Source organism: Papio anubis, chromosome 11 (genome assembly GCF_008728515.1).
Source record: "Papio anubis isolate 15944 chromosome 11, Panubis1.0, whole genome shotgun sequence".
NCBI lineage: Eukaryota > Metazoa > Chordata > Mammalia > Primates > Cercopithecidae > Papio > Papio anubis.
In genome coordinates, this window is record NC_044986.1 from 6994693 (window position 1) to 7020697 (window position 26005).

The 26005-nt window shown below is 43.2% G+C and overlaps 1 protein-coding gene across 1 annotated transcript in view; it reads left to right on the forward strand.

Moving 5' to 3' along the window:
• The window catches only part of ADAM12 (ADAM metallopeptidase domain 12), a 374618-nt gene that overhangs the window by 44890 nt on the left and 303723 nt on the right, over window positions 1-26005 (forward strand). The window contains exon 2 of the mRNA XM_021944084.2: window positions 8793-8890. Within this exon, the coding sequence (XP_021799776.2) occupies window positions 8793-8890 (98 nt within the window). The remainder of the gene's footprint in view (window positions 1-8792; window positions 8891-26005) is intronic.

A 26005-nucleotide genomic window follows, 5' to 3' on the forward strand; every position in this document is an offset into this window, starting at 1 on the left:
GCCTTGGGGTTTTCACATTCATGTTCTCTTGATGAGAAACCTGTTATAGATGTTTGCTCTTGTTAAATGTCCCTCCCCTTTAAGATTGGAAGAGGGAGAACTTGCAGATGATGAGGCTATCTAGAAGTATTCAGTTAAGAACTGGAAGCATCTTTTAGAAGACAAAAGAACAAAAGCAAAGCACAAAACGACCAACTGGAGTTTTACAGGAAGAGGACTCTGTCAAAGAAGTCAGTCATCCAGACACGTGGCTTAATAAAGGGTGATGAATGTGGATGGGGTATTGACAACTCATGTATGATTGAAAATGTGTTGGTTTTTCGCTGGGGGGTGAAGATTAAAAACCTTTGATTTTTAAACACGTTGAATGTGAGGTGGTGATGGTGATGAGACATTGAAATTAACATGTCCTGTAGATAAAATATAGACTGTGCTTGGGTGAAGTGGCCAGATGGGAAGAAAATATTGATTTGGGTAACATCAGCTTAAAAATTAATGAGTTCTCTGGGGAACAGTAAGGGTAGAGAGGGAAGATGGCCAAGAACGGAGACTTGGGGAATGTTCAAGTGGAGGAGGCAAGACCCGGGCAGAGGAGGGGAAGAAATCCAGAATCACAGAGTGCTGCCCAAGTTGGTGTGTATTTTGGCAGAAGGTGGTCACAGATACCCAGTGAAGCAGGAGGGATGTGAGAGAATGCCGTTACGTGGAGCTGGGGCTTTAATGTAGATGCAGAATGACTTGTTTTTCATTGTTGTTTAATTCCATTCAATAAGTTTGCAAGACTTAATGAAATATACAAGGTTCCATTCTTCTTTTGCTGTCAAGATCCAAAAATTATTCCTAGGTTTTAATCATTAGTTTCATTTTCCCCTTACATCATTTCTTGCAAGGTAAACATTGAAGAATTCTGACCCTCTGCAAAAGTGTTACAAAGTGATTGTATGTATTTGACATGCAGAGGATTTGGGTTTTGCCATTAATTCCGCCATTTATATTATTGGGCAACTTTGAGAAAAACCTATACAGCTCTATAGTTTAGTCTCACAGTGTGTCAAACGGGATTAGTATCCCACTGACCAGTAACAGGGGTATAAAAATGTAAGTTACTGTTGTAAGTGACTTTGCTTCCCACAGCTGGGAGGCACCATAGGCATGAACAGTTATGTTTATGTGTAGTAGAGACAGCTCGTGCTTGGTGTATGAATCTATTTAGACATTTATGAGAAGCCGTAACTAGCTTTCTTTGAATTTCAAAATGACATATAAAACATCTTTTCCAAATTGTAATTGTTCCATAGCACTTGATTGCTTTTATTTCCAAATGGCTCTGTCCTCTAACACGCCCAAGGCTGTGTGTCTGTGGTGCCAGGAGAACTGTTGTTTTGTCATCATGAGTCCAAATGATTTTTTTAAGTTTATTTTTTCATCATAAAAGTAATATGTGCCAATTATAGAAAAGCCAGAAATACATACAAGCATAAAGAAGAAAAATATAATGAATTCATAGCCCCAGCACTGAAAGAAAGCCAGCAAGAGCATTTTGGTGTGTTTCTTTCCAATGAGGGATTAGGAAAAAACAAAAATAACAACCTAAACTAAACGATATCCATCTGTGATGGTTAATATTAGGTGTCAGCTTGATTGGATGGAGGGTTGCCTACATGGTTGATAAAGTATTGTTTCTGGGTGTGTCTGTGAGGGTGTTGCCAGAGGAGACTGGCATTTGAGTTGGTGGCCTGGGAGAGGAAGACCCTTCCTTTCCCAGGATGGGTGGGCAGCCTCCCATCTGCTGCCAGCACGGCTGGAACAAAGCAGGTGGAGGAAGGTAAGATGATCTGGCTTGCTGAGGCTTCTGATTTCCTTCTTTTTCTGTGCTGGATGCTTCCTCCCACTCCTCCTGCCCTTGGACATCAGACTCCAGGTTCTTTGGCCTTTGGACTCTGGGACTTGCACCAGTGACTTCAAAACAGGCAGAGGAAGGTGGGATAAGCTTGCTTGCTGAGCCTTCTGGCTCTCTTTCTTCTTCCTATTCCTCCTGCCCTGGGACATCAGACTTCAGGGACTGAGACTTCAGACTCTGGGACTTATACCAGTGGCTTCCAAACCTTTGGCTGCAGACTGAAGGCTGCACTGTCGGCTTCCCTGGTTTTGAGGCTTTCGGGCTTTGACGGAGCCACTACCAGCTTCTGTCTTTCCCAGCTTGCAGATGGCTTGTCCTGGGACTTCGCCTTGTAATTGTGTGAGCCAGTTCTTCCTAATAAACTCCCTGTTTTATATACACGTATTCTATTGGTTCTGGAAAACCTGACTAATACACCATGTACACGTTTGCATCCATGATCTCATTTGATCCTCTTGCCGGCCCTCTGTGGCAGATGGTGTTCCATAGCTCAGCTCCACTCATCAAGGATCTGAATCGCAAGGAATGCGAGTAACTTGCCCAGGATCATTGAGAGTGTGTGGTGGGTGCAGGACGTGTCTTCTGACTCAAAATACTATGCTGCTTCTCCTACATCTGCCTACGTCTTCGTAATTCAGCCTGCCAGCGTGGTAGCTACAATCTTAGACTCTGAGAGAAGCTGTGTTCTGTCTTGACACGGTTTTATCAATGTGTTTATGCATGTGTCACTTGGTGTCACCTTCCCAAACCAAGTGTCAGTTTCTCCCTTTCACTTTTCTGGCATCCGGGACCCTTGTAGCCAATGATGCAAAAAATTTTAAGTTTTTATTTCAACTTGCTGTTTCTGTGTTTTCTAGAATATGCTGGAGTACTCAGAAGGCCCTTTCAGCTGCTTGAGAATCAATTATTTTCACATGCCTCCCTTTTCCTACTCCAGGAAACCCTGTCAGTGACAAGGTTTCAGCTTGCCTGCAGGTACCGCATCTTCTGTCTGAGCAAATAGCAATGTCGGAAGAGCAGTGAATGGTAAACGTGCCAACTTTCTGGTATTCAGAGCCCCCAGTGATAACCAGTCATCCCTGAGCCTTTTGATATGTACTGAACTGCTCCAGAATGTCATAATTATTCTTGCAAAATTCCGATTACATTTTAAAAGTTATTCTTAGTAGACTTCATTTTTAGAACGATTTTAGAGTGACAGAAAAATTGCAAAGCTAGAACAGATGGTTTCCAGACACTCCACATCCCATTTCCCCTATTCTTAACATCTTACCTTCGTATTGTACATTTGTTACAGTTAGTAAACCAATATTAGCATAGTTTAAATTAGGTTGATACTTTATTCATTGGTTCTTACTGAGTGCATTTTTTCTGTTGCTCAGTCCCATCCAGGATACCACATTACATTTAGTTGTCATGTCTCCTTAGGTTCATCTTATCTGTGACAGTACCTCAGACTGTCCTTTTTGTGATGATGTTGACAGTTTTGAGGATTACTGGTTGGTATATTTTAGAGTGTTCCTCTTTGGGAATTTATCTCATGGTTAGACAGGGGCTGTGGATTTTGAAGGAGAAGATCACAGATGGAAGCGTCACTATCATCACATCACGTCAAGGGCCGTACCATCCATAGGACTTATCACTGTTGATGTTGACCTTGACCGTCTGGCTAAAGTAGGGTTTGTCAGGTTTCTCCATTATAAAGCAACTCTTTTCAGCTTAACTTTTGCCACTGGTTCTTTTGCGGATCCTTCACTTATGTTATTTTAAAATTGCATCACTAATTTACATGTAGGGAGCATGCAGCTAAAATGAAAGAATTACATCATTATTTGGCTAAGATGGAAAATGTGAATCTGAACCAAGGAAATCTTGCTGTTGTTTATCGGAGCATCACCAACATATTGCCCTGAGACAAGGAGTTGCTTAGTTCTGTAAGATTTTCTTTAGGTCTCGGATATTCAGGGGCTAAAAAAAAATTACTTAATCAGTTTCCAAAACCTTGTCCCTGGCTTCTTTGCAAATGGCCGCCTCAACTTTTTGCTTTCACTTAGATTTTTCAAAATAATGTTTATCTTAATTCTACTTTTTGCATCTCAGATTGATTCTCCATTTTAAAGTTCACATAGGTGTTGATAATGGTTTCCCTTTCAAACCAGAACTCCAGGTGTGATATTTAAGTTTCTCTTGACTAATGATCTCATCAGAGTTCGTTTCCTCAATGACCCACTGGGTGGCTTAGGACGATTCCCACTGGCACCCACTTACACACTGGCATTTTCAAACAATCAGTATGGTGTTGTGATTTTCACACCAATAGTGTGGTTTGGTTAAACGGACACGGCCTCAAAGTCTAGAAACTTGGATTCTGATATGAGACTGATTTCATGCATTAAGCTTTTCAAATCCCTTTACTATGTTGACGTATTTGAGCTTCCTTAACCTAATGAGAATCTTAGAGGAGAGAGTACAGTTTTCATTTTGTGGAGGGTAGAGCCTCAGATGTCAGACTTTGACAAATGGAAATAAATCAAGGAGGAGTCAGGACCAGGGTTGGGTCTTGTGGCTCCAAGACATCTCCTCGTCACTGTATGTGTCTTCGAGCTACTGCATCAGTCTCCACCTCTTGTGAAATGAAGCTTGCGGGTGTGGGCATCAGGGTGGTGTGGACTTGGTTAGCCTTTCCTGTTTCCCTTCATAAGCTACCAAAGGAAGGTTGGCTAGAGCAAGGATGGGGCAGGACTCATGCAGGCAGCCAGCCTCTGGGTGACGTGAGGGGAAGATCTGGAGTCACTTTGAGAGGTTTCTTCTTTGCCTGGTTTCCCATAACCTTAAAAACTTTCATTGCAATCTTGACCAGCCTGAATCAGATCTGAAAATGACAAAGTCAGAAGACGAGACAAGCAAAGCAGACACACACTTCCCATGGGAAAGCACAGCTGATGATCACAGCAGATAACCATCAGAGACGAACAATCTAATATGTGTTTTTCCACTCTGAGGCTGAAGCAAACTGGCCATTTTATCAAAACTGCAAGCAGTGTGTCAGGTTACCCAGTGGCAAAAAACCTGGAACTTCCTGCCCAGTATAATCTATCCACATTTCTTATTTAGGTAACTATGAGTTCTATTGATGCCCAAATATATATTATGAAAAATAAAATATATGCAAACTGTGTATTTTATAGGGTCATATTTTTTCCCCGGGTTTCTCGGGCTTGAATGTATCCATCATTCAGCTCCCGCGTTTATAATTTATCAATAAGATCACTCTATAAAATATATTCTGATGCCTCACAGCTGTGTATAATTTATTCTGTCTATCCTTGCAGTAGAAATAAAATTTTTATTTGCATCATCTAAAGGAAATACCAATGTATAAATACATAAGAAAAGCTCATAAGAAACGGTCTTCTGACTACAGATACTGCTGAGGGGATGTTGTGCAGCCAATTAAAAAGCTGAGAGATGGCTTCATTATCCATGTACATAGATAATAAATACTGTACTCAGCAAATAGTGCAGTTACTCAATTTCTCAAAAAGGTTGCACCACATTCTACAAGGCTGCCACAGCCTGCTTCTAAATTCTCCTTCGAATGTTTGGAAATAAAGCCTCTTCAAGGAAAACATATTTGCCAAAAAGGGCTCCTTTTGGATTAAGATGCTGGAGTATGTAGGTAAAACAGGAAATGTTTCAGTAGTTGGAATATTTTGCCTTCAGGAAACTAAATAACGGTGTCTTTCTCAGCCACTAAGAGCCTTGGAAGAAACAGTCCAGAGGATGGAAGATGTTCTTTACAGTTGGTTTCTGTAGCCTCACCCTGATTATCCAACAGGAGGCCCCACCAACACCTCCTGAACTTCCCCAAAGTCAAGATGTGAAGTTGCTGCCTCTCCTACAGCTCTCCCTGCAGGAGCACCTGCAAACGGTTCAACTAGAAGACCCGGATTTCACGCATTATCTCCTTCCTCCTCACACATACAGCTTCTCAAGGAAAGTCTATTAAGTGCAAAGACTTTTCCTGCAGGCATCTGAGGCCTGGGTGAAAACTTTCCAGGTCTTTTGGAAGTGTGGCTGGAATACCCATGGAAACCATCCCATCCTCCCCATTGCTGAGGTTGGGTTGGGGGTGATACAGGATTCTAGTTTTAGAACTCTTTCTCTGCCCAATTTAACAGACCCTTGGCAATAGGATTGATTCGTGGTTACTCAATTTCACAATTCACTTGTGTTGGAAACTCAGCACTGCCAGGAGTACCTTATAATTAAATTGGTTTGTTTATGTGGAGGATATTTTAAAATGCTCGTGATCACTTTTTTGACAGTTTTAGCTGACTTTCCAAAGACTACACCGATGCCCATGGTAACTCACCGCGTGGTGTGGTTTTCGGCAGGTGAAGGGAAAGTTCAGATGGATCTCCCGTTTTCACTCCATAATTGCTAGTATTTTAAAGCTGCCTTAATCCAATTCCAATAACATGACAGCTGTCTTATAAGTTCAGTTAATTGCACTCTGTAGTCGGCCTCTGCAGGAGCTGTATAGCTGGATCAGAACTCACTTTGTTTCTTTGCATCCCAATGTGTGAATCCCGTGAGGTCCTGAGCAAGAGACCCAGGTCTTGGCAAAGCTTCAAGAAAGGTGCCGTTGAAACCGGTCCATGTGCCCCTCACACGTCATGTGATTTCCCTCGGGCTCACCACGCTCTGTCTCATTTTATGGAAAGGAAAGTCTTGCGCTCCCTCTGCTGCTGTCTGTCCTCGTGGCTATATGTGGAGCTGGAGGCTTCTCTTTGTCAGTTCTCAGCTTATAAGCTCCCCATTCCTAACAAAAAAGGGGGACTTTCCTGACCTGTCCTTCAGAAGTACCATCCCCAGCCATTCTGCTGTCTCCCTGGTTTTCTTCTTAATTTTTCAAGTTTGAAATAATGTTTGATTTACAGGAAGGTTACGGTTTTAACAGAGTTGCTGTGGTCCTGCTGTTTCACACACTTGTTGCTCTCTGAACTGGTCTTGTTTTCATCGTTTCTCTCCCAGTACAAGAATGCAAGTCCTGAGGGTAGCTTTCTCTACGTGCCCCTCTGAAATGCACAGGACGGAGAGAGAGGCAAGCCTTCTGGGATGAAGCTGTGCTCAGGAGATGAGGGTGTCAGTAGTATAGACAGAGGGAGCTGGCTCACTTTGGGGCAGAAGGCATCAGGTCTAGAGTCACTGACAAGAGTACCCGTTCCCAGGTAGAGAGTTGAATACTTGGTGAATGGTGAGTAAACGTGAGATGCAACTGGACCACGGCCCCGCAGCTGATGTGTGGTAGAGCTGGTGCTGCTGCGGGGTGCGACTTCCTCCAAAGCCTGCGCTATTCTGCCTTTGAGCACATGGAAGGCATGGGCTCAAGTGACAGGAGGAGGGAGACACACTTACTCAAGATCTCCATGGTGCCAGTGGTTGCACCCCTGCAGCCAGGAGAAGGACTTCTGATGCCTCCCATTCAGAGAGTCGACTCTTTACCTCCAGGCAGCCCTCCACAGATGTCACAGATATCGCCATCAGAGCCAGCACCTCTGCTTGCTCCACCAGAACCCTTCTCGCTTGAATGCAAGTTCATCCCTGAAGACTCAGCCCATCCCCACACTGAAGATGACACGTCCTGGGCCCATAGTCCCCTCCCTCCTTCCTTCCCCATGCGGCCGAGAGGCGCAGCTCAGCCCTCTCCCATTGGCTGTGTTTCGGACTTTCAGTTCATTCCTGTCCCTTGTCCCCTTGGTCCTCAGCACCTGAGAGTTTTAAATGTTCTGTGACCAGCTTGAGAATTTCTCAGAGGCTGTTTCAGACAGTGACTACGCGAGTAGTAATCCTTTGGTAACCTGAATATAACTGCAGACTTCCACATTGAGCATGATAAAATGGTGTGGATTTAAAAGTATTTGGGGAACTGTAAAATGTCTAGGATTAAAATTTCAATACCATTTGTGCCCAATAAATGTGAACTCTTTAGTAACTTAAAACTGTGCTATTATGACTCAGGTCTGAAAATTATGAGTCCTGCTTGAAGAAATGCGAATAACATGTGAGGGAATCTGGTCCCATCCTTCACCTTGAGGGATATACTGTGGTCAAACCAAATAGCAGGAACATGACCTCATAGGAGAGCAAGCCCAGAGAAATTAGCGTATTTGTTGAGAAAGTGATACACCCTCCAGAAGAGAAAAATGTTATACTTTCCATTAGGATTGTTTATGGAAATGGGGCTAAATTGAACCTGTGTCGGTATATTAACTGGTTCAACAGACAGGACCCCAAGAAACAAGATCGTATAATAGTTTATTGAATGACTTGATTTTTTTTTAAAACATAAACCGGTCTAGTCAGTCTGAACTGGAAAATTAATTTTGTCTATAGAATCACTTACTAAAGCATATAAAATTAGACTCCGTAAGTGCAGAGAGGAGAATTGGCATTATGTTTAACAGATTCGCTGGGACTTAAATAAATGGATTTAGTCTTAATACAGCTAAAGCCTTGTGACTTTTAATACAGAGCAGATCTTAAATAAGTATCAATTCATCATTTCAAAAAAGTCACTTTTGCATTTTTGTTGCTTGTCTAAGGACTGAATTATATATCTTGTCTATGATAATACCCCAGCACATGTTATAGGTCTTGAAGGAACAAATTAATTAACTTTTGTTTTCTTTAAGTTACAAAATTTTCATGGTTAGATTGACAGAGAATTCAGCAGTTTTAACACTTATCATGACTTAATGGGTTCTAGTGTTTCCCTGGGCTTATTTAACTTCCAAATATTTTCACTGTGTCATTTATGTAATAAGCTTCTGATGCCAAACTTTTCCTGACTAGAGTGAAATATGGGACTGTTTTCCTTTTGATTCAGGGGTGAGCTTATGGGACCAAGGAGGAGCTGATGAAGTTGTCAGTGTCTCTGTTCGGAGTGGAGACCTCTGGATCCCAGAGAAGAGCTTCGACTCCAAGGTGAGTTCCTTTTCTTCTTCTCTCCGCTCTGAGACTGCCAAAGCTTTTAAATCACATTAGCTGCTTTGGTATTCTTTCATTCAAGGGTTGCCTCTACTCACTTTAATGCTAACTCTGTCCTTATAGAATGGAAGCTTTATTCTTAAGAAGATGAAATGCAAACCAATTTTGATGTGACAGTGCTGATGAGGGATCCAACATTATTTGCATCTACTGAAAATTAGTTTTTGAACAAAAACCAGGGGTTACAATCCCAGATACACAACTTCCATGTTCAGTTTAACTGAATGAATGATGGGCATTTTTCTATATTTATGTCTATTTAATTAACATTGATTTCCTTGAATTGATTATTGCTAGAAATATATTTATGCAACTTAAAAACCCACTTGTCATGAGTTTTAATGCAGTCTAAACTTTGTTTACTTTGACATGTTTGATTTGAGCCTTTTATGATGTAAAAGAATAATATAAAATGATTGAAATAATAGTGATTAAATTTAATATCTTGGTGCATTCTATCTGCTAAACTGACATGACTTCCTTAAATTTCAGTGCTTGTAGAAACAGTTGGAAAGTGATAAAAATCTGTGGAAATATGAGCTCTTTGAAGAGATCATACAGATGGCTTGGTCCTTGTATTATATAGAACTATTTTTAGATCATTTTTCATAATAGAAAGCAGATTTTTTGAAGAGCAGTTGAGATTGTGAACATCCTCTGTCACTTCTGGAATGGTTGCAGTGGGCCGCCTTTATGTGAGTAATGCTAAGGTGATTTCCATCTAGGGAACTTACCTTGGAAACTGAGCTTTTAGAAAGATTGCTGGTTTGATTAAAAGACCCAAATGCCAAATGTGCACGTATTTCTAACATTGTTGTTTCATGGACATTGTTGCAAATTGAATATACAAGGTACAAGTCAAGTATAGTGGTGTTGATATTTTCTGGAAGGAAAACTTAAGATATTAAAGAAAATTCCATCATGCTATTGGTCAGCAAAATTAAAAACAACATAATAGATACAGTAAAAGAGGAGTGGGCTTTCATTATTTAAAAAGTTGATTTAAAATATTTAGAGACATGAATAATAGAAAAACATGGAATAATCTAAAGGTTCTTGGATTATGGGAGCCATTATATAGACTTTCCTTGGGGGTAGAGTTTCCAGATTTAGCAAGTTAGAAGTACAGAATGCCTGATTAAATTTGGATTTCAAATAAACAATGTATTTAATTTTAGTGTAAATATGTCTCATGCAATATTTGGGACATACTTTCATTTTTAACCTATGTGGTGCTTATCTGAAATGCAAATTTAACTGGATGTGTCCTGTCTTGTGTCTGGCAACCTTCCTGGAGGGGATCAGAGGGACAAGCTCCTGAGGGCTATGGGCCTGCCCCTGGGGTGGACCAGTTCAGGTCTTCTCTGGTTTGTGACCCCCAGCTTCCTCCTTCCTACCCACCAGCCACCTGGCAGACATCACAAGGTGTGTTGGAGGAGGAACTGGCACATCTGCTGCTGGCCAAGCATACCACCTGATAATTGTGGATCACAAGCATCATCTTTTAGAAAACTAGGAAAAACCATGATTATTAGGTAGCTGTCCCAACTCTTCTGGGTTTCTGCCTCCAGAATGAGAGCCCTGTGGGTGACAGGCGTATACCCACTGCACTAAAAGAATTCCAGGTGAGTGACATTATGTAGGGGCATGACAACCTAGGTGAGTTGGAGACAGCATTTTGTTGTAACGCCAGTGGGCTCATCTCAACATATAGTTTATGGCATCAGTGTATGGCCGTAAAATTACACTATGTACTCATATTTGGTGGGTAACCCCGAAAGCTTGTGTGAGAAGTGGTGCATGTCAATGTCTGTTACGTGTGTGTACCTGTTTGCAGGAGTTCCCCATGGGGAGGACGTGTATACATGCCGTGGGAATAGGCATTCTGGCCAAAGGTGTGTATGTGTGTATCTGTCCTCATTATCAGTAAGTCAAGATTTTCATTTTGAACTGAATCATGCCGTGTATCTTCAGTATGCAAAGCATACTCACGTTAAGAATATTTTTTGCAGAACAACGGTGCCTGCTGTGCCTCAGAATATAGACTTTTAGATTGGCTTCTCGCTCCCTGCCTCTTTCTGTTTGGCCAGTTTTTAACCGAGCACCTATTATGTGCCAGGTGCTAGGCATGCAGCCAATGCAGAAGGCAGGCACACTTTCTGCCACCTGCAGCTTACATTACAGTAAGGGAAACATAATTAAATAAATTCACATTGTGATAAGTGTTAAGAAAAAAACAACAAAGTATTCTAGGGGCCAGGAGAGGAGGTGGATTTTGATAGGTTGGCCAGGAAAACCCTTTCTAAGAAGGAAAGGTAATTGTTTCAATAAGTTCTAAAGAACCAGCCATGAGACGAGCCAGTGTGTAAGAGGCTGGAGGTGCAGGGAGGAGGCAGGTGTGTCTAGAGCATGGAAAATAAGACAGACCTGGAGTGATGCGGGAGCAGCAGGGGCCAAGACTCCCCACAGGGCTCCTCCCACGTGTGACCTCACTGTGGAAGGTAGTAGCCTGTAGGAAACAGACATTCCTCCTGAGATGACGACATGAACTGTGGCCTTCTTTCTCTGATAAATATTCTGATTTTTTATGACTTACCAAATCGTAACATTAATTTTTTGTGACTCTTTTTCCCCAGAGGTGACATGCAGTGTTCACAACCATATAGCATGTTCCTTATTTATACAGAAATGCCTAGCTTTTAAATTTCTTCTTCTTATTTATTTATTTATTTTGGTAGAGATGAGGGAATCAGGGGATAGGAGACAGGCCTCTTTTGTCACCTAAGCTGGTCTCAAACTCTTGGGCTCAAGCATCCTCCTGTCTCAATCTCCCAAAGTGCTGGGATTATAGGCGTGAAGCACTGTGCCCTGCCAGAAATCTCTAACTCTTAAACATTTTATCAGATGGCCGTGACACGTCCAGTAAGCCAGAACTGGAAGTTTAGCCAGCAATTTCTGGTTGGGAATGCCATGGGAACCTAAAGACAGGGGGCCTCAAATTCCAAGTCACAACCTTTCTGGCTTTCTTCCAGACAGATTTCCACAATTGTTTTCTTAAAATGAAGATCTAACTCATCACGATTTTCCTTGAGATCCTCTGAGGTATTCCTCGCATCCACATCCTAGAGTGTGAAGACAAACTCTAGGCTTGGCATGAAAAGCACATTACTCTATGACCCAGAGGCACTCACCACGGCCCCACCCCATGGCCGGGGGCTCTGACTGTCCCTCCGCTCTCTCCTCATGTGCATTCTTCTTCATCCCATGGTGCCATAGCATGGGGCCACCCCTGTGACCTCAGGCAGCCTGGTCACCTGCCCTGCTGTGCTTTGTCCCAAAGCACTTTGGGCTAAAAAGCGGTAACAAGTTCCTGGGGGTTCAGTCACTCATGCCCAAATCTGGATTATGTGCCTGCCGTGCACCCGGTGCTGGAGCTGCGTCCCTGCCCCGAGGGTGGTCAGGAAAGGCCTCTCTGTGGAGGTGACATCTGAGGGTGACCTAAATGACATGAAGGGTGAGCCTGCCATGTGGAGTTCTGGGGAAGAGCATCCAGGCCAAGGAAACCACGACAGAGGGAGCCAAAGAGGGAGCGTGGAGAGAGATGAGCAGGGCCCTGAGAAGGTAGAACAGCTATGGGAAGGTTCCTGGGGGCTTGGGGCAGGGTGTGCAAGTGAGTTTTAACAATGATCTGTGACAGCTGTGCACAGACTACAGCGTAGGGCCCTGAATGGAAACGAGGAGAGCCATGGGGAATCCAGTGCAACTGTCCAGGAAGGAGAGGGAGGCGTCCACACTGACCATGGAGAGCATGAGAAGCGACTGGACTGGAGACGTATTTTGAAGGGAAAGCTTGTTGGACTCGCCAGTGGATTCAAGGTGTTAAGGACAACCCCTGTGTTTTGGCCCTGGCTATGTAGGTGGCAGGAGCTTCCATCATATACACCCCCAGAGAGAAAGGACCCCCTGTCTAATTTGGTGTTCACCACGTCATTGACTTACTATGTATACTGGTTCTCAGCCTAGCTGCATTTTAGAATCACTCAGAAACTTTTACAAGTAACAGTGTTCAACCTCCAGTTGTTGAGATGGCTTAAATGGTTTGGGGCGGGCCCACACAGATTTCTTTCTTTCTTGCTTGCTTTTTTTTTTTTAAAAAAAAAATACTGCCCGGTGATTTTAGTGAGCACCCAAGGCTTAGATCCACTTGGGGAAATTAATGTTGCATCCAATGCCAGAGTGCTAGTAAAGTCAATTGAGCTGATTTAGGTAAAATTACTGTCAAGTTTTCCCTCTCTTTCTCTCTGAATGGGATGTTAGAATGTCCTTTCCAAATCAAGAATCGAGCCATCACTGCCACTGAGAATTTAGTGGAAGGAGTAGGGGGACAGGAAAGGATGCCACCGCGTGTGTGTTGGAGAGCTTGCACTTTTGTTCGTTGGTTGTTGTCTATAATGTAGGGATAGGCTTATCTGCATTCCCTCCCTCTAAGGGTCATTGTGAGAATGAGATGAAACAGTGGCTGTAAAATACACTAGAAACTTAACACTACTACAGACATGTAAGGTGACGCTAAAAGTTTAAAGTGTCTTTAGGAACCAAACTCCAATTTCATGTCTTGAAAAAATTAACCGCGGAACCAGCGAAGACGTGTCAAAATGTGATTGATCGTGAGATGACCTCACTTGAGCTCAGCCTTTGAATACTCCAGGAAATGTCCAATTTCCAGCTTTCTTGAGTGAGAATGAAGTTATAGAAAGAGTATGCGAAATGGAAAATAGAAGGTAAACCCATTAGAACATGAAACTAAAGCTTCCCTTAGCATATGGCAGGTCTCAAATATCAAATAGCAACTAATTAAAATGACAGAGGCACATTCTACTCTATACATTTCCATGTGCCTTTTTTTTTTACAGCTGAGAAAACGGAGCCCTGCTCTCCCCTCCAACAGCCATCCCCATTCTTTCCTTCACAGCCAGACTTCCCAGAAAGGTGGTCTGCGTTCACTGGTTTACCGCCCTGCAGTTCCCTCCCAACCCACGGTAGGAGCTCCCATTCCCAACATGTCATTGGAACGGCCTTTGCCAAGGTCAGAGATGGCTTCCTAGTTTCCAAAGCCAGCACACACCTTTCACTCTCTATCTTACGTATCTTGACACCCATTCCCTCTCCTCCTCTGAAATCCTCTCTTCTTTGGGCTCCTGAGACCCCATTCTCTTGTTTCTTCTCGTATGTTTTTGTTCTTGCTTTTCATTCATTTTCCTGGCTCTGTCCCTCACTCTTGGTCTCCTCTGAGTTTCTTTGTGGCCCCACTTCTGAAGAAGGGTCCCGCTGGTGATGTCCCTCTCAACTGTGACCTCATGGCCTACTTGTACCTGGGGACTCGCATGAGTGGCAGTGGCAGTGAGAGCCACCACATGTGGAGCTCCCCTTGTGTGAACCGCTGTGTCAGGTGTTACGAATGATAACTTTGGCTTTTGTCATCTAGCTTGCGTTGACTTAAAATCCACACCTCTCATTCTGCTTTGACCCCTGAGATCTAATCCTCTGCTTCCAATCAATTATAGGTACCCCCAGCTGAAAGTTCCCAATTATGCAAATGTATTGTCCCCCACGGTAGACTCTGCCTCCCACTTAATTGTCCCTAGAAGATAGGGTTGTCATCTTCCTTCTCCCCTGAAATAGTAAGGTTTGAAACACTTCTTAACTCTCCTGGCCCAGTATCCTGACATGAGCTTTTTCTTTCTGCTCTGCATTAGTCTTCCTCCATTCTATAAAAGGAGGCAGAGTGCTCTGTCTAAGGCACAGATAGAGCCTGTTCCCTTCCTGCTTTCCAGTCCTTTGGAAGTCCCAGATGACACCTGAATTCAAAGCCAGGCTGCTTAGCTTGTTGCTCATGGGACTGGGTAGCCTGGGCCATCTGGACTCTAGAGCCCCCACTCCTACATCTTAGCCATGAAGCTTGTCAGGGCAGCTAATTGCCGAAATAGGCCATGTTCTTTACCACCATGCTTGCACTATGTTCTATCCCCATGTCCCCCTGACTCCCTCAGTCCTACTCATTCTTGAAGCACCACTTAAGCACTCATTCTTAAATGGCACCTTATCTTGTGAAACCCATCCTGCACCCCTGGCCTCCTGGCCAAATTCTTCCTTCCCATACCTTTGTCTTTATAAGTTGTACACATCTCTGTGATATGCAATCACATCATGCACACATTTAATTCATGCAAATTCAGCCTTGCACATGGCAGAAACAGATGCTGCAAGATGCAACTTAAGTGACATAGGTGATCACATCCCCTTGGATCCCTAAGGAGCATGTGGGCATCTGCTGTTTTCTTGGTTCCTTCTGCCTCTCATGAGGCAAGCTTCTTACTTCCTAAGAGCAGTTCTAGTTCTTTCTGTTGGATATCATGAAATAGCACAACCCCTAAAATAAGCCACCTCAACTGTGCTCAACCCAATAAACAACGCCCCAGTGCTCTGTGGAGAAGAAATGTTGAACCTGTATAAAAGCATGAAAGCTGTGAGGCTTTCGAAGATTAATTTTGACTGTGCCTCAGGTACTACCTCTACCTTCTATATTGGCCTTCGACCCCAACCGTGCATGACTTGGGATGCAGCTCTCTGGCGTGATCACACAGTACCATCATTATTAGTTTTTATCTCTGCGTCTGCCAACCAGCCTGTGCCCTCCCTCAGGGCAGCAACCACAGCTCTGTGCCCTTCCACCTTGGTGCAGTGCTTGGCACAGAGTGGAGTGAATGCAGGATGCTTGTTGACTGACTCTGAAACTTTATCTGTGCCTGGATCCTGAGCCTTGCCCATTTCTGTGAAGAGTTTGCAAACCACTGACTACCACAACTTTTTAGATGTTTCCTATCTCCTTTTGGCAACTCTGGGTCCTTTAAAATCATCTGGAGGCCATGTCTAGCTGATAGAATGCTACCTTCTTCACTTTAGTGCTATGTGGTGTCTTACCTGGAACACCTCCCCCAGTGTGGCTCTGTGCCAGGAGCAGTGCTGTTACTCTACATGGGTGGGTTGACATAGCCAGACCTACAGAGAATGATTTTCCTCTTTATCTAAGGGATTATTCGGGTAATTACAGGAGTTGCTCAGGCTAGACGGTAGCACCTCCAGCTTGGCTGAGCAGGCTCAATAGTTAGCCTTTCGGACTTAGGAAGCATCTATTTTACATTAGCTTCCAAGCCAGCCGATGGTGTTTCCTCTTAAGAATGGAATGACTAAAATACCTACTGTGGAGTAGATCTCCTCATGGGACGTGCATAGTGGCTCATGGTTGGAACACTGTTTCCAGACTCTCTGGGTTCCTGGGTATGGTCTATCCCATCCAGCTTCTTACCTTCTGTGGGAACCCCAACCCCACCCTTGGCCTGACAATCCTCATGAAGCTGTATCTGCCACACAGGAGGCTGCTGGAGGCCCCAACTCCTGCACCAGGCCTCATGTAACCCACCATTATGGGGAGAGGATTTGGAGAAGTAAAAGCTGGCACCCTTGTATCTTGGCTGGGAGCTCACCTGTTTCAAGAATCATTGCCATCCATGGTAGGAGAAGAACAGTGGATGTTGGGGCCTGCAGAAATGGATTTGGACTCCCTCTGCCTTGCTATGTGGCATTGGGCCTGTCGTTAGCCCTTGCTCAGCCTTTGTTTCCTTAGCTGTAAAGGAGATGGTGATGGTGACCTTGTGACCTGATGTTACGCCCTACACATGCTGGCTACTTAGCAAATGCCAGCCTCTCTCCTGTCCCTCACTGGGTCCTCCTATCACTACCCCAGGGCTGGATAAGCCTTTGCTGTATGTGGGGGAGAGCACTGGCCTGGGAGTTCCTGGGTGTGTAGCAGCATCCCTGCCTCTACCCGACTGATGCCAGTGCCACCTTCTTCCACTCACAGATGTCTCCAGGCATTGCCACGTGGCCCCTGGGGTACAAAATTGCCACTGGTTGAGAACCACTGCACAGTGAGAGAAGATGAGGAAGGAAAGGAAGCTGGCAGTTACTGGGATCCCCCTCTTGGCCTTGGATGGAGCCAGACTGGGGTTCTGCAGATTTTTCTGGGAAAAGCTGAACAGTAAATATGTTCAGCAGCACAGGTCATAATGGTACCTGCTGCAGCGACTCAACTGGGTTGTTGTGTAAAAGCAGCCGTACATAATACGTAAATGAATGAGCATGGGTGTGTTCCAACAAAACTTACTGGACGTTGAAATTTGAATTTAGTATCATTTTCATGTGTCATGAAAAAATCTTTTTAAACAATTTTAGAACATGAAACCAGTCTTAGCTTGCAGACTGAACCAAAACAGGCAGTGCATTGGCTTTGCCCAAGGGCCACAGTTTACAACCTCTGGGCTACATGTTCCGTAGATATCAGCTCACTGGATGCCCCCAGCAGCCCTGCAAGGTGGATGCTGTTGTGCACACTTGCAGATGAGGATGCTGAAGCTCCCTACTCCCCCAGCCCACCCTGAGGTAGACCGTTAAGCGAGAAGACTAGCATCTGGGCCAAGGCCTGTCAGATTTGAAATCCAGTATTCTTTGCATAGTGCTCTGCTACCTTTCAGAAAAATCTTTAACTTTCTTTCCCCTGGGCATCATATCAGGACTGCTTCATAAATCTTGACTCCAGACAGCTGAGGTCACGGTTCAGGGGGCAGATGTGGTGAGCACTTGCCAGAGCTCCCTCCCTGCCCATCTTGCCTCCGAGGGAGATCTGGCTTTCTTCAACAAGATGTGATTGTTGCATCCCAGCTCCCTGCCAGGGTCTTTCCTGTTCACTCCTCCTTTTTGGCCAACACACAAAGAGGAGAAAGCAGGCCAAGGTATTGTACTTGTTTCAACTGTGTGCCTGGCCTAGGGAGCTCTCCTTCAACCAAGGAGGGGCTCTGCGTTTCCAACAACACTCACCACCCACCCGCTTTTTTCTTATGACCTCTTAGCAAGGCCTTAATATCATACTTTTAAATTGTTTTTATTGAATCAAGTTGTCTTAGATTCTGTACCTTTTCCTTCCCCTACAAGCTTCTGTCATCATCATTAAACTGGGTCCTTTTGAAAAAAAATCATATTTTAAAATAACAAATTTGGATAATGCAGGAGATACCATGATTTGCCTTCTTTAGACAGAAATTATAAAATATATTTTTATAATCCTGAGTAATGCTTTTTGTTTGACCAACACGTAGGGCTTATAGTTGCTTGATATTAGGAGAGAAGGAGTTTGATGAATTCTGTTTTCAGTTGTACATTTGCCCAAGGACGTATAAATGCTGTCTCTGAGACCCGAGGTCAAGTTCCCAGGAAACAAGGATGAATGGGACCCAATCCTGCCCTTGAGAAGCTCACAGACTGTAAGAGATTTAAATAAGTACTTAGTCAGACATGTGGGATTTAAAAAAATAAACAACTTATTTTAAAACAGTTTTGGATTTATTGAAAAATTGCAAGGACACTACAGAGAATTTTTATATACTGCATACCTTGGTTCCCCATTTCTCACAATTACCTCTGTGTAGTTCATTTGTGACAATTAATATTTTTTTCTTTTTAAGCCTGAAATTTTTTTTAATAAGAGAGAGAACATTCTGAGTATTGAGGTCATTTGGAAGAACATATAACTTCCAGAAGGGATTAGGATTCTAAAATCTTACTTTAAACTGAAGAGCCTATCTTCCCGAGAGATTTAATGTGTATTAATGTTGCATTTTATAATTTCATGCCACAGGAAACCTGAGGAAGCCTTCTTCTATGTGTTTACTGTGGAATTTCTCTGAAGTTGCAACATATAATCAGTGAGGACTGTTCCTTAATAATTACTCAATAAGTAGTTGTGATGGCAATGAAGATGTTTTTGTTCAACCAAAATGTAAAGTTCAGATTTTTAAAAAATCCTCCTATTCTTTCCTTAAAAAGTGAGAAACATTTTTGTACCTATCCTGATAGTGCCTGCAACCACATATATAAAATCATATTAACAGTTGACTACAGCACCCTTGTAGAATGTAACATATAGCTGCATAGAGAGCCCCTGTGGGAAGAATTTCCTTTTGGATGTATTTAACACACTCTTCATGCTCTTGTGTCTTGCATGTGTCCCTGAGAATGTGAGGAAGACATGCATTGTTCATGGTGTACACTGGTGCTTTAGCAGCATTTTTTATTACTACCTCCTAAAGAGAAAAATTAAATGAATTTAAATTTAATTTCTCCCTAACAAGAGAACTCAAACACTAAGGACTAAGATTTTATTGGGTTGTGCTAAGCTAAGCTTTGGAGGGTAACAACCTTTGTAACATCTAAGAATTTTCATCACCTTCCTGGTACCAATTTTGCTCATCCCCATTGAGAATGCATGGTGGGCACCACACGTAAATGGTCAAAAGGAAACACGTGTCTCCCAAGACTGCACGTGTTTAGAGAAATCTGCCCACTGGAGATTTGGGGCAAGGAAGAATAAAGTCGATTCCCACCCTTCCATCCTCCCAAGATTACTCTCGCTAGATCTTTAAAAATAAGCTTTTTATATAAGAAAAATTTTTAATTTATAAAAATAATTGCAAAGATAGTATGGTTCTCATGTACCTCACACCAAGTCTCCCCTGTTATTACACTTGTCACAATTAACAAGCCCATATCAATGGACTATTATGTGCTAATGTCCGTACCTTATTCCGATTTTCTTAGCTTTGACTCCATGTTCTTTTTCTGACGGTTCATCGAGGACCCCACATCATGTTCAGTGTCGTGTCTCTGAAGGCTCCCCTTGGTTGTGGCTGTTTCTTGGGCCTTCCTTGTTCTTGATGACCTAGACGGTTTTGGGGAGTAGTGATCAGGAGTGGCATAGACTTTCCCTCAGCTGGGATTTTCCAGCGTTTTTTCTCATGATGGGACTGGGCTTGTCTGTTGTGGGCAGCAGATCACAGAGGCAAATTCCCTGTCTTGTTACACCACGTCGAGGGGACATACTGTCCATATGTCTTATCTGTGGATGCTTCAGCACCTGGCTGAGGTTGTGTTTGTTGGGTTTCTCCACTTGTAAACTCCTTTTTCCCCTTTCCATGCTCTGTTGCCTGGAGGGAGGTCACTGTGCGCATCCCACACTTGAGGAGTGGGTAGTTATGCTGCACCCCTGGAGGGGGAGGTAGCTGCATCCATTATTTGGAATTCTCATGCATGTGAGATTTGTCTGTGCTCCCTATTTATGTTTTTAATCATTTAACGACATTAATGTGGTCTCATGGTTATTGATATGGTTTGGCGGTGTCCCCACCCAAATCTCATTTTGAATTGTAATTCCCACAATCCCCCACATGTTGTGGGAGGGACCTAATGGGAAGTAGTTTAATTACAGAGGCAGGTCTTTCCCATGCTGTTCTCATGATAGTGAATAAGTCTCATGAGATCTGATGGTTTTTTAAAGGGGAGTTCCCCTGAACATGCTTTCTTGCCTGCCACCATGTAAGATGTGTCTTGCTTCTCCTTCGCCTTCTGCCATGATTGTGAGGCCTCCCCAGCCATATGAACTGTGTGTCCATTAAATCTCTTTCCTTTAAAAATTACCCAGTATTGGGTCATCTTTATTAGCAGCATGAGAATAGACTAATACAGATATTTATTTTATACTTTAGAATGTAATCCAATACTCTTATTTATTTTGTTGCTCAAATTGTTCCTACTTTGGCCATTGAGAGTTCTTTTCATTGATTCCTGTGTCTCTTTGACATACACTCATGTGTGCATGTGTGAAGGTGTGTGAGAGAGTGTGGGTGTATGAGTGTGTGAGTGTGAATTTTAGTGAGTTTGAATGTGTGTGAAAGTGTGTGTGTTAGAATGAGTGTGTGTGACAGAGTGTGACACTGAGAATGTGTGAGTGTGAATGTCACTGCATGAGTTTGAATGTATGTGAAAGTGTATCTGTGTGTTAGAATGTGTGTGTATTTGTGTATGACAGAGTGACTCTGGGAGTGTGTGGGTGTATGTGAGTGAGTGTGAATGTATGTGAGTTTGTGTGTGAAAGTATATGTGAGTGTGTGGGTGTATGTTAGTGTGTGAGTTTGAGTGTGTGAAAGTGTATGTGAATGTGTAAGAATGTGTGAGAGTGTGTGTGAGAGAGATGGTGTAACTGTGAGAGTTGTGTGTGTGTGTGTGTGTGTGTGTTCTAGCACTTCCTTCTTTTCTGGCACTGCAATCTGCACTGGGTTCATCTGGTATATTTCCTGTTCCTGTCCTAAAGTCAGCCATTTCTCCACGAACCCTGATTCCTTGGAGAATGGTATTAGAGACTAGGTACTAGATAGGCTCACTGCTACTGGGCAGTCATTGCTTCTAGGCCCTCTCAGCTGACAGGGCGTGGGAAATACATGTGTATGTTTGCTGTGGGTAGATTATAAAGAAACAGATCTCAAATGATGGATCATGGCTGAGACACACCCTACCTTTTCACAAAATTAATTTAAAATGGAATAAAATTGGGAGGCTGAGGCAGGAGAATTGCTTGAACTCGGGAGGTGGAGGTTGCAGTGAGCCAACATCATGCCACTGCACTCCAGTATGGGTGACAGAGCAAAACTCCATCTTGAAAAATAATAAAATAAAATAAAATGGTATAAAAGAAAATATGCCAGGAATTTGGCTCTTTATGGATGTACCTATAGACATAAATAAAATAGCTATGTTCAGTACGTTAAATCAGTTACTGAGAATCAAACCTAATCATTAGGCTCTTTTCCCTGGGGAAAAAAAAAAGTTTCTTTAAAAAAATTAATTCCCAACTCTTCAGTATTTGACCTAGCTCTGGCATTTCACATTCCTTGCATTGATCCATGCCTCAAGGCTGCCTTTCTGCTAATTACTTGAAATTAAATTGACCTTTTTCTGAAGTTGGCACACAAAAAGGTTTCATTTGGGGACATAACAATTGTCATATGCACTTTTTACTCAGCAAAGGTACTAAGGTCTTCTTTTTGCTTAAACCTACTAGTTTTCCAAGCATATTGTTTAAAGATTTGTCAAAATCCCAAACAGAGTTGGTGAGAGCACAGAGCTACTGAGATCCAGGGTTGTGGATTGGGTCTCTGTTAAGATGTCCTGTTTCCATGGGAGCCATTAGCTTGGCTGTGTTCCTCAGCATCACCTGGCAGGTCCCACCCCAAAGGTGTCTCAGGAAGGACTCCTCAGAAGGGCCATGGTGGATTCACCAATTGCAGAAACATTACAGGTACAGCACTTCCCATCATTGACAGACTCACAGCGATGTTTCTGTATATGTAGGCAACGTAGTTTGCATCCATGTTTCTCAAACTTCAGTCACCCAGGTCCCACCAGTGTGAATTCAATCTAATTATAAAAGCAATCACATCATTAATATTATAGCTTATCATATTAATAGCTTATACATGCTTGAAGTACTTACGGATTTTTTTTCTCAAACACATAAAACTGATTAAAATGAAGTGTGCTGTATACCTCTTAAAATGTATTTGTCTATCATGGGAGAACACATTATACCACTTGCAAAATGCTATTTTAGCTGTTGTGGACTTTTAACAATTTCTTTTTTTTTATTTTTTGAGATAGGGTCTCACTCTGTCACCAAGGCTGGAGTACGGTGGCACAATCAGTGCACCATCACACCCGGCTAATTTTAAAAATTATTTTTTGTAGAGATAGGGTTTTGCCATGTTGCTGAGGCTGGTCTCAAACTCCTGAGCTCAAGCTATCCACCTGCCTCAGCCTCCCAAAGTGCTGAGATAACAATCATGAACCACTGTGCCCAACCAGTTTCTTTTATTTTTCTACCTTGAATACCTCATCAGGTGTATTTTTTCATCAATTTATATGTATAGCCATGTAAACTGAGCCCTGCACAACTTGGGGCTTAGAGTTGAGTGGCTCTAAACCTGCTCAGCTGCTGAGGGTGGAGGCCCTGTGTAGGATACTGTTGGGTGGAATTATCTCCATGAGTTTTGACTTAACACTTTTGAGAGGGAAGGAGTTACTGATTAGATATTACCCTGCTTTTCTGTTGAGTCCTTTCTGTATATTCATTTAATCAACACATATTTATCGAGAATCCTTCAGGTGCCAGGCCCTGCGCTAAGTGAAAAAGATACTTTGCCCTTTTAAAAATTGCATTAAAACTGGCCATTTCATTTCAGAGCTACTTTGCAACTTGCTCAAACAGAACTCTTGAAATGTTAACTCCTCCTGCAGTACAAACATAAGGAAGAGTTAAGAACCCACCAGGGGTAGAAAATTCTATCATATCTCCTTTGAAATCTATCTCCTTCTTTTATAGTTCAAAACAAGACCACGGGGGCATATAATCTCTGGTCGTGCCTATTCAGCTAATAGGAATGTGTTTGCATTGCCAAAAGTTATTGCTGGTTTTAGTGTTCCTTGACACAGGCAAATCTCCTAAGTGGACTTCGTGGGAATGCATCAGATCTCTGGGAGCTGTAGGACAGCCAGACACTAGCTGCCCATGTCTCTGTCTTTGCTTACAAGGAGCATTGGGAGTGGGCATTTGCTGTCCTGCGATTTTCATGTCTGGATCTGCTGTGGAAAAGTGAAGAGTCACAGATCTGCAGACACCCTTGCCTTGCAGTTTTAAGTAAAAAGAGAAGGGAGCTTTTTGAGGTTGATCTCCAAAATGGTCTCGGTGGAACTCCAGAGACTGAGTTTTCCAGCCTGCTGTTTCATTGGCAGGTACTGAGCCTCGTCTGGTTCAGTCTGGAAGTGTTTCTGGGAATGCAGCTGCCATGGGAAACGCCTGTGATGGGCAAAACACAAACTGGTCATCCTCCCAGCTCCAAGGATTAAACTAATATTCTGATTTTTATGCCACATACTTCAGTTGCCCAGACAGGGTTAGAAGGAGCCATCAGTTGGAAAGGACAGAAACAGTGTCCTTAAATCAAATACAAAAGATTGGATGCATTTTTGTTGGTTATAACAGACAGGAACACAGAGACGTTCTTTTGGCTCCAGCAGGCATTACGAGGAAAGAGCTGGCGAGCAGAGTTGGCAGGTGGGGAAATGAGTTGGAGAAGCTTTAAAGATCTTTTCCTATAAAATAAATGTCCAGAAGCTGTGGAAACGTACGTCTTTAGTTAAGTAAATACCCTCAAAGACAACACACGTACATTTTTCAGTGAAAGCTGACCAGCTACAACTGCCATGTTTTCAGATTCCAAGAATTTCAGCACACATAGAATTGGCCTCTCATGCTCATTAACCTCAGAGCAACTCCTTTCAAGAAGTTCCTGCAGCCATGACGGCAAATGAGTTTAACTGTTTCATTTTAAGTGCAATGACTTGGAGCAGCATGCTTACTGTTTCCTTGCCCTGCATCTCAGGCTCAAATGAGAGGGAACGTTAATTACCTTACCAGTCCTAGCTTCTGTGCAAACTGGTGCTGAAACCCCCACTTCTCCCTTTCCTTCCATAGAAAGCCTCATAGCAGGGGTTTTGGATGAGGCTCTGTGTTGACTGTACTCTGAAAGGCAAATTGCAGTCCTCTGTTTATGTTTGCGAGTGACTATTAAGTACCTATTCCAGCTAGATTTGGGGTTGGGGTGAGGAGTTTTCAGATTAAATGAGGCCCTGAATGTCATGCTAGGGGCTTGACTTCAATTCTGAAGGCAATGGGGAGCCATTGAAGGTTTCTGAGTAGTCAAGCGACATTTTGGGGGTGTAATTTTAGAAGAGGTTTGAAAATAGAGTATTATTGAAAACTTTATATAAACAATGGACTCTCAGGCAAATCTTTTTTTCCTGAAAATGTCCGTGTTGTATCTCTTGATTGATTTGTGTCTCATTTATGAGTGGAGGGTGCTCCCAAAATTTGTCCCAAATTCAAAGCAGAACTTGTTAACGTGTGGCCCCATTGAGGTGATGTTCCAAAGGGCAGCCAGACCTTGGCCTGCAGCCCTAACGCTCCCTATGCCCTACTCTGTCTGCATTGAAACTCCCTTTGGAGCACCTCCCTCACACCATGTCCTCACCCCACAGCATCCCCAGCTGGTTTCCGCTCTACCCCACCTGGGACATCAGGTGTCCTCTCTAGCAATCAAGCTGGCTATTTTTCCCATGGCTGTGGGACTTGCATCCATGTCCTTCTCTCCAAGCTTGCTTCCTGCCCCACCCTCAGCTCCTCCAGCAGTACTCAGGCCACGCCGCTCCTGCCAACCAGCGCAGGTCAATGGTGATAGCCTCATCTTCCACACCTCGCTTCTCATCTTGTTCCTGACTTGGTTCCTCCTCTGGCTTTTGTCCAGGAGAGCCCTGGGAACCTCCTTGGGAATGCCTGTTCCTGACCTCTGTCCGTGAGTGCCTACAGCACCCCATCTAGTTGCATGGTGGATGAGTCCCTTCTCGTCTCTGCCTTAAAACCCCTTCCTTAGGGAAGGTTTCCTTCCTTCATTATTTCATTTAAACAGATGCCCACTCAGTTGGTTGCTATAATTATTCTTTGTGTCTTCCATGCTCTGCCTCACCATTTTCTTTATCTGTTTATATCCTCATTTAATGTCTGCCTTTCAGCCTTAACTCTCCATCCCATAAGGAGAGAGACTTATCTTTTTTATTCACCACTTTTTCCTAGAGTTCACCACAGAAGCTTCTGTGATGAATACCAGTGATATGTGTGTAGGTGGATAGATGGGTGGGTGGGAAGACAGATGGACAGATGGATGGATGGACGGATGGATGGATGGATGGATGGATAGATGGACAGATGGATAGATGGGGCTCACACCTTGAAATAGATGGTGTTTATGAGGTGTATGTATTCTCTTCCACCCTTTTATGTGGTCATCTTATATGTCTGGCTATTCCTTTTAAGATCTTAAAATGTTCTTCTGTTTCCCAGGTGGGAGACTTTGACCCCATACTTTGCATTTTCAAAGTTGAATTCAAGGGCTTTGTGATAGCCAGCTTCCAAGGTGATCCTTGCCCTTCCAAGGCCCTCTCCTTTGTGAGGCAGGGTTGGTTTGGGTCACCAATAGAAGAAGGCAGAAGTGTGTG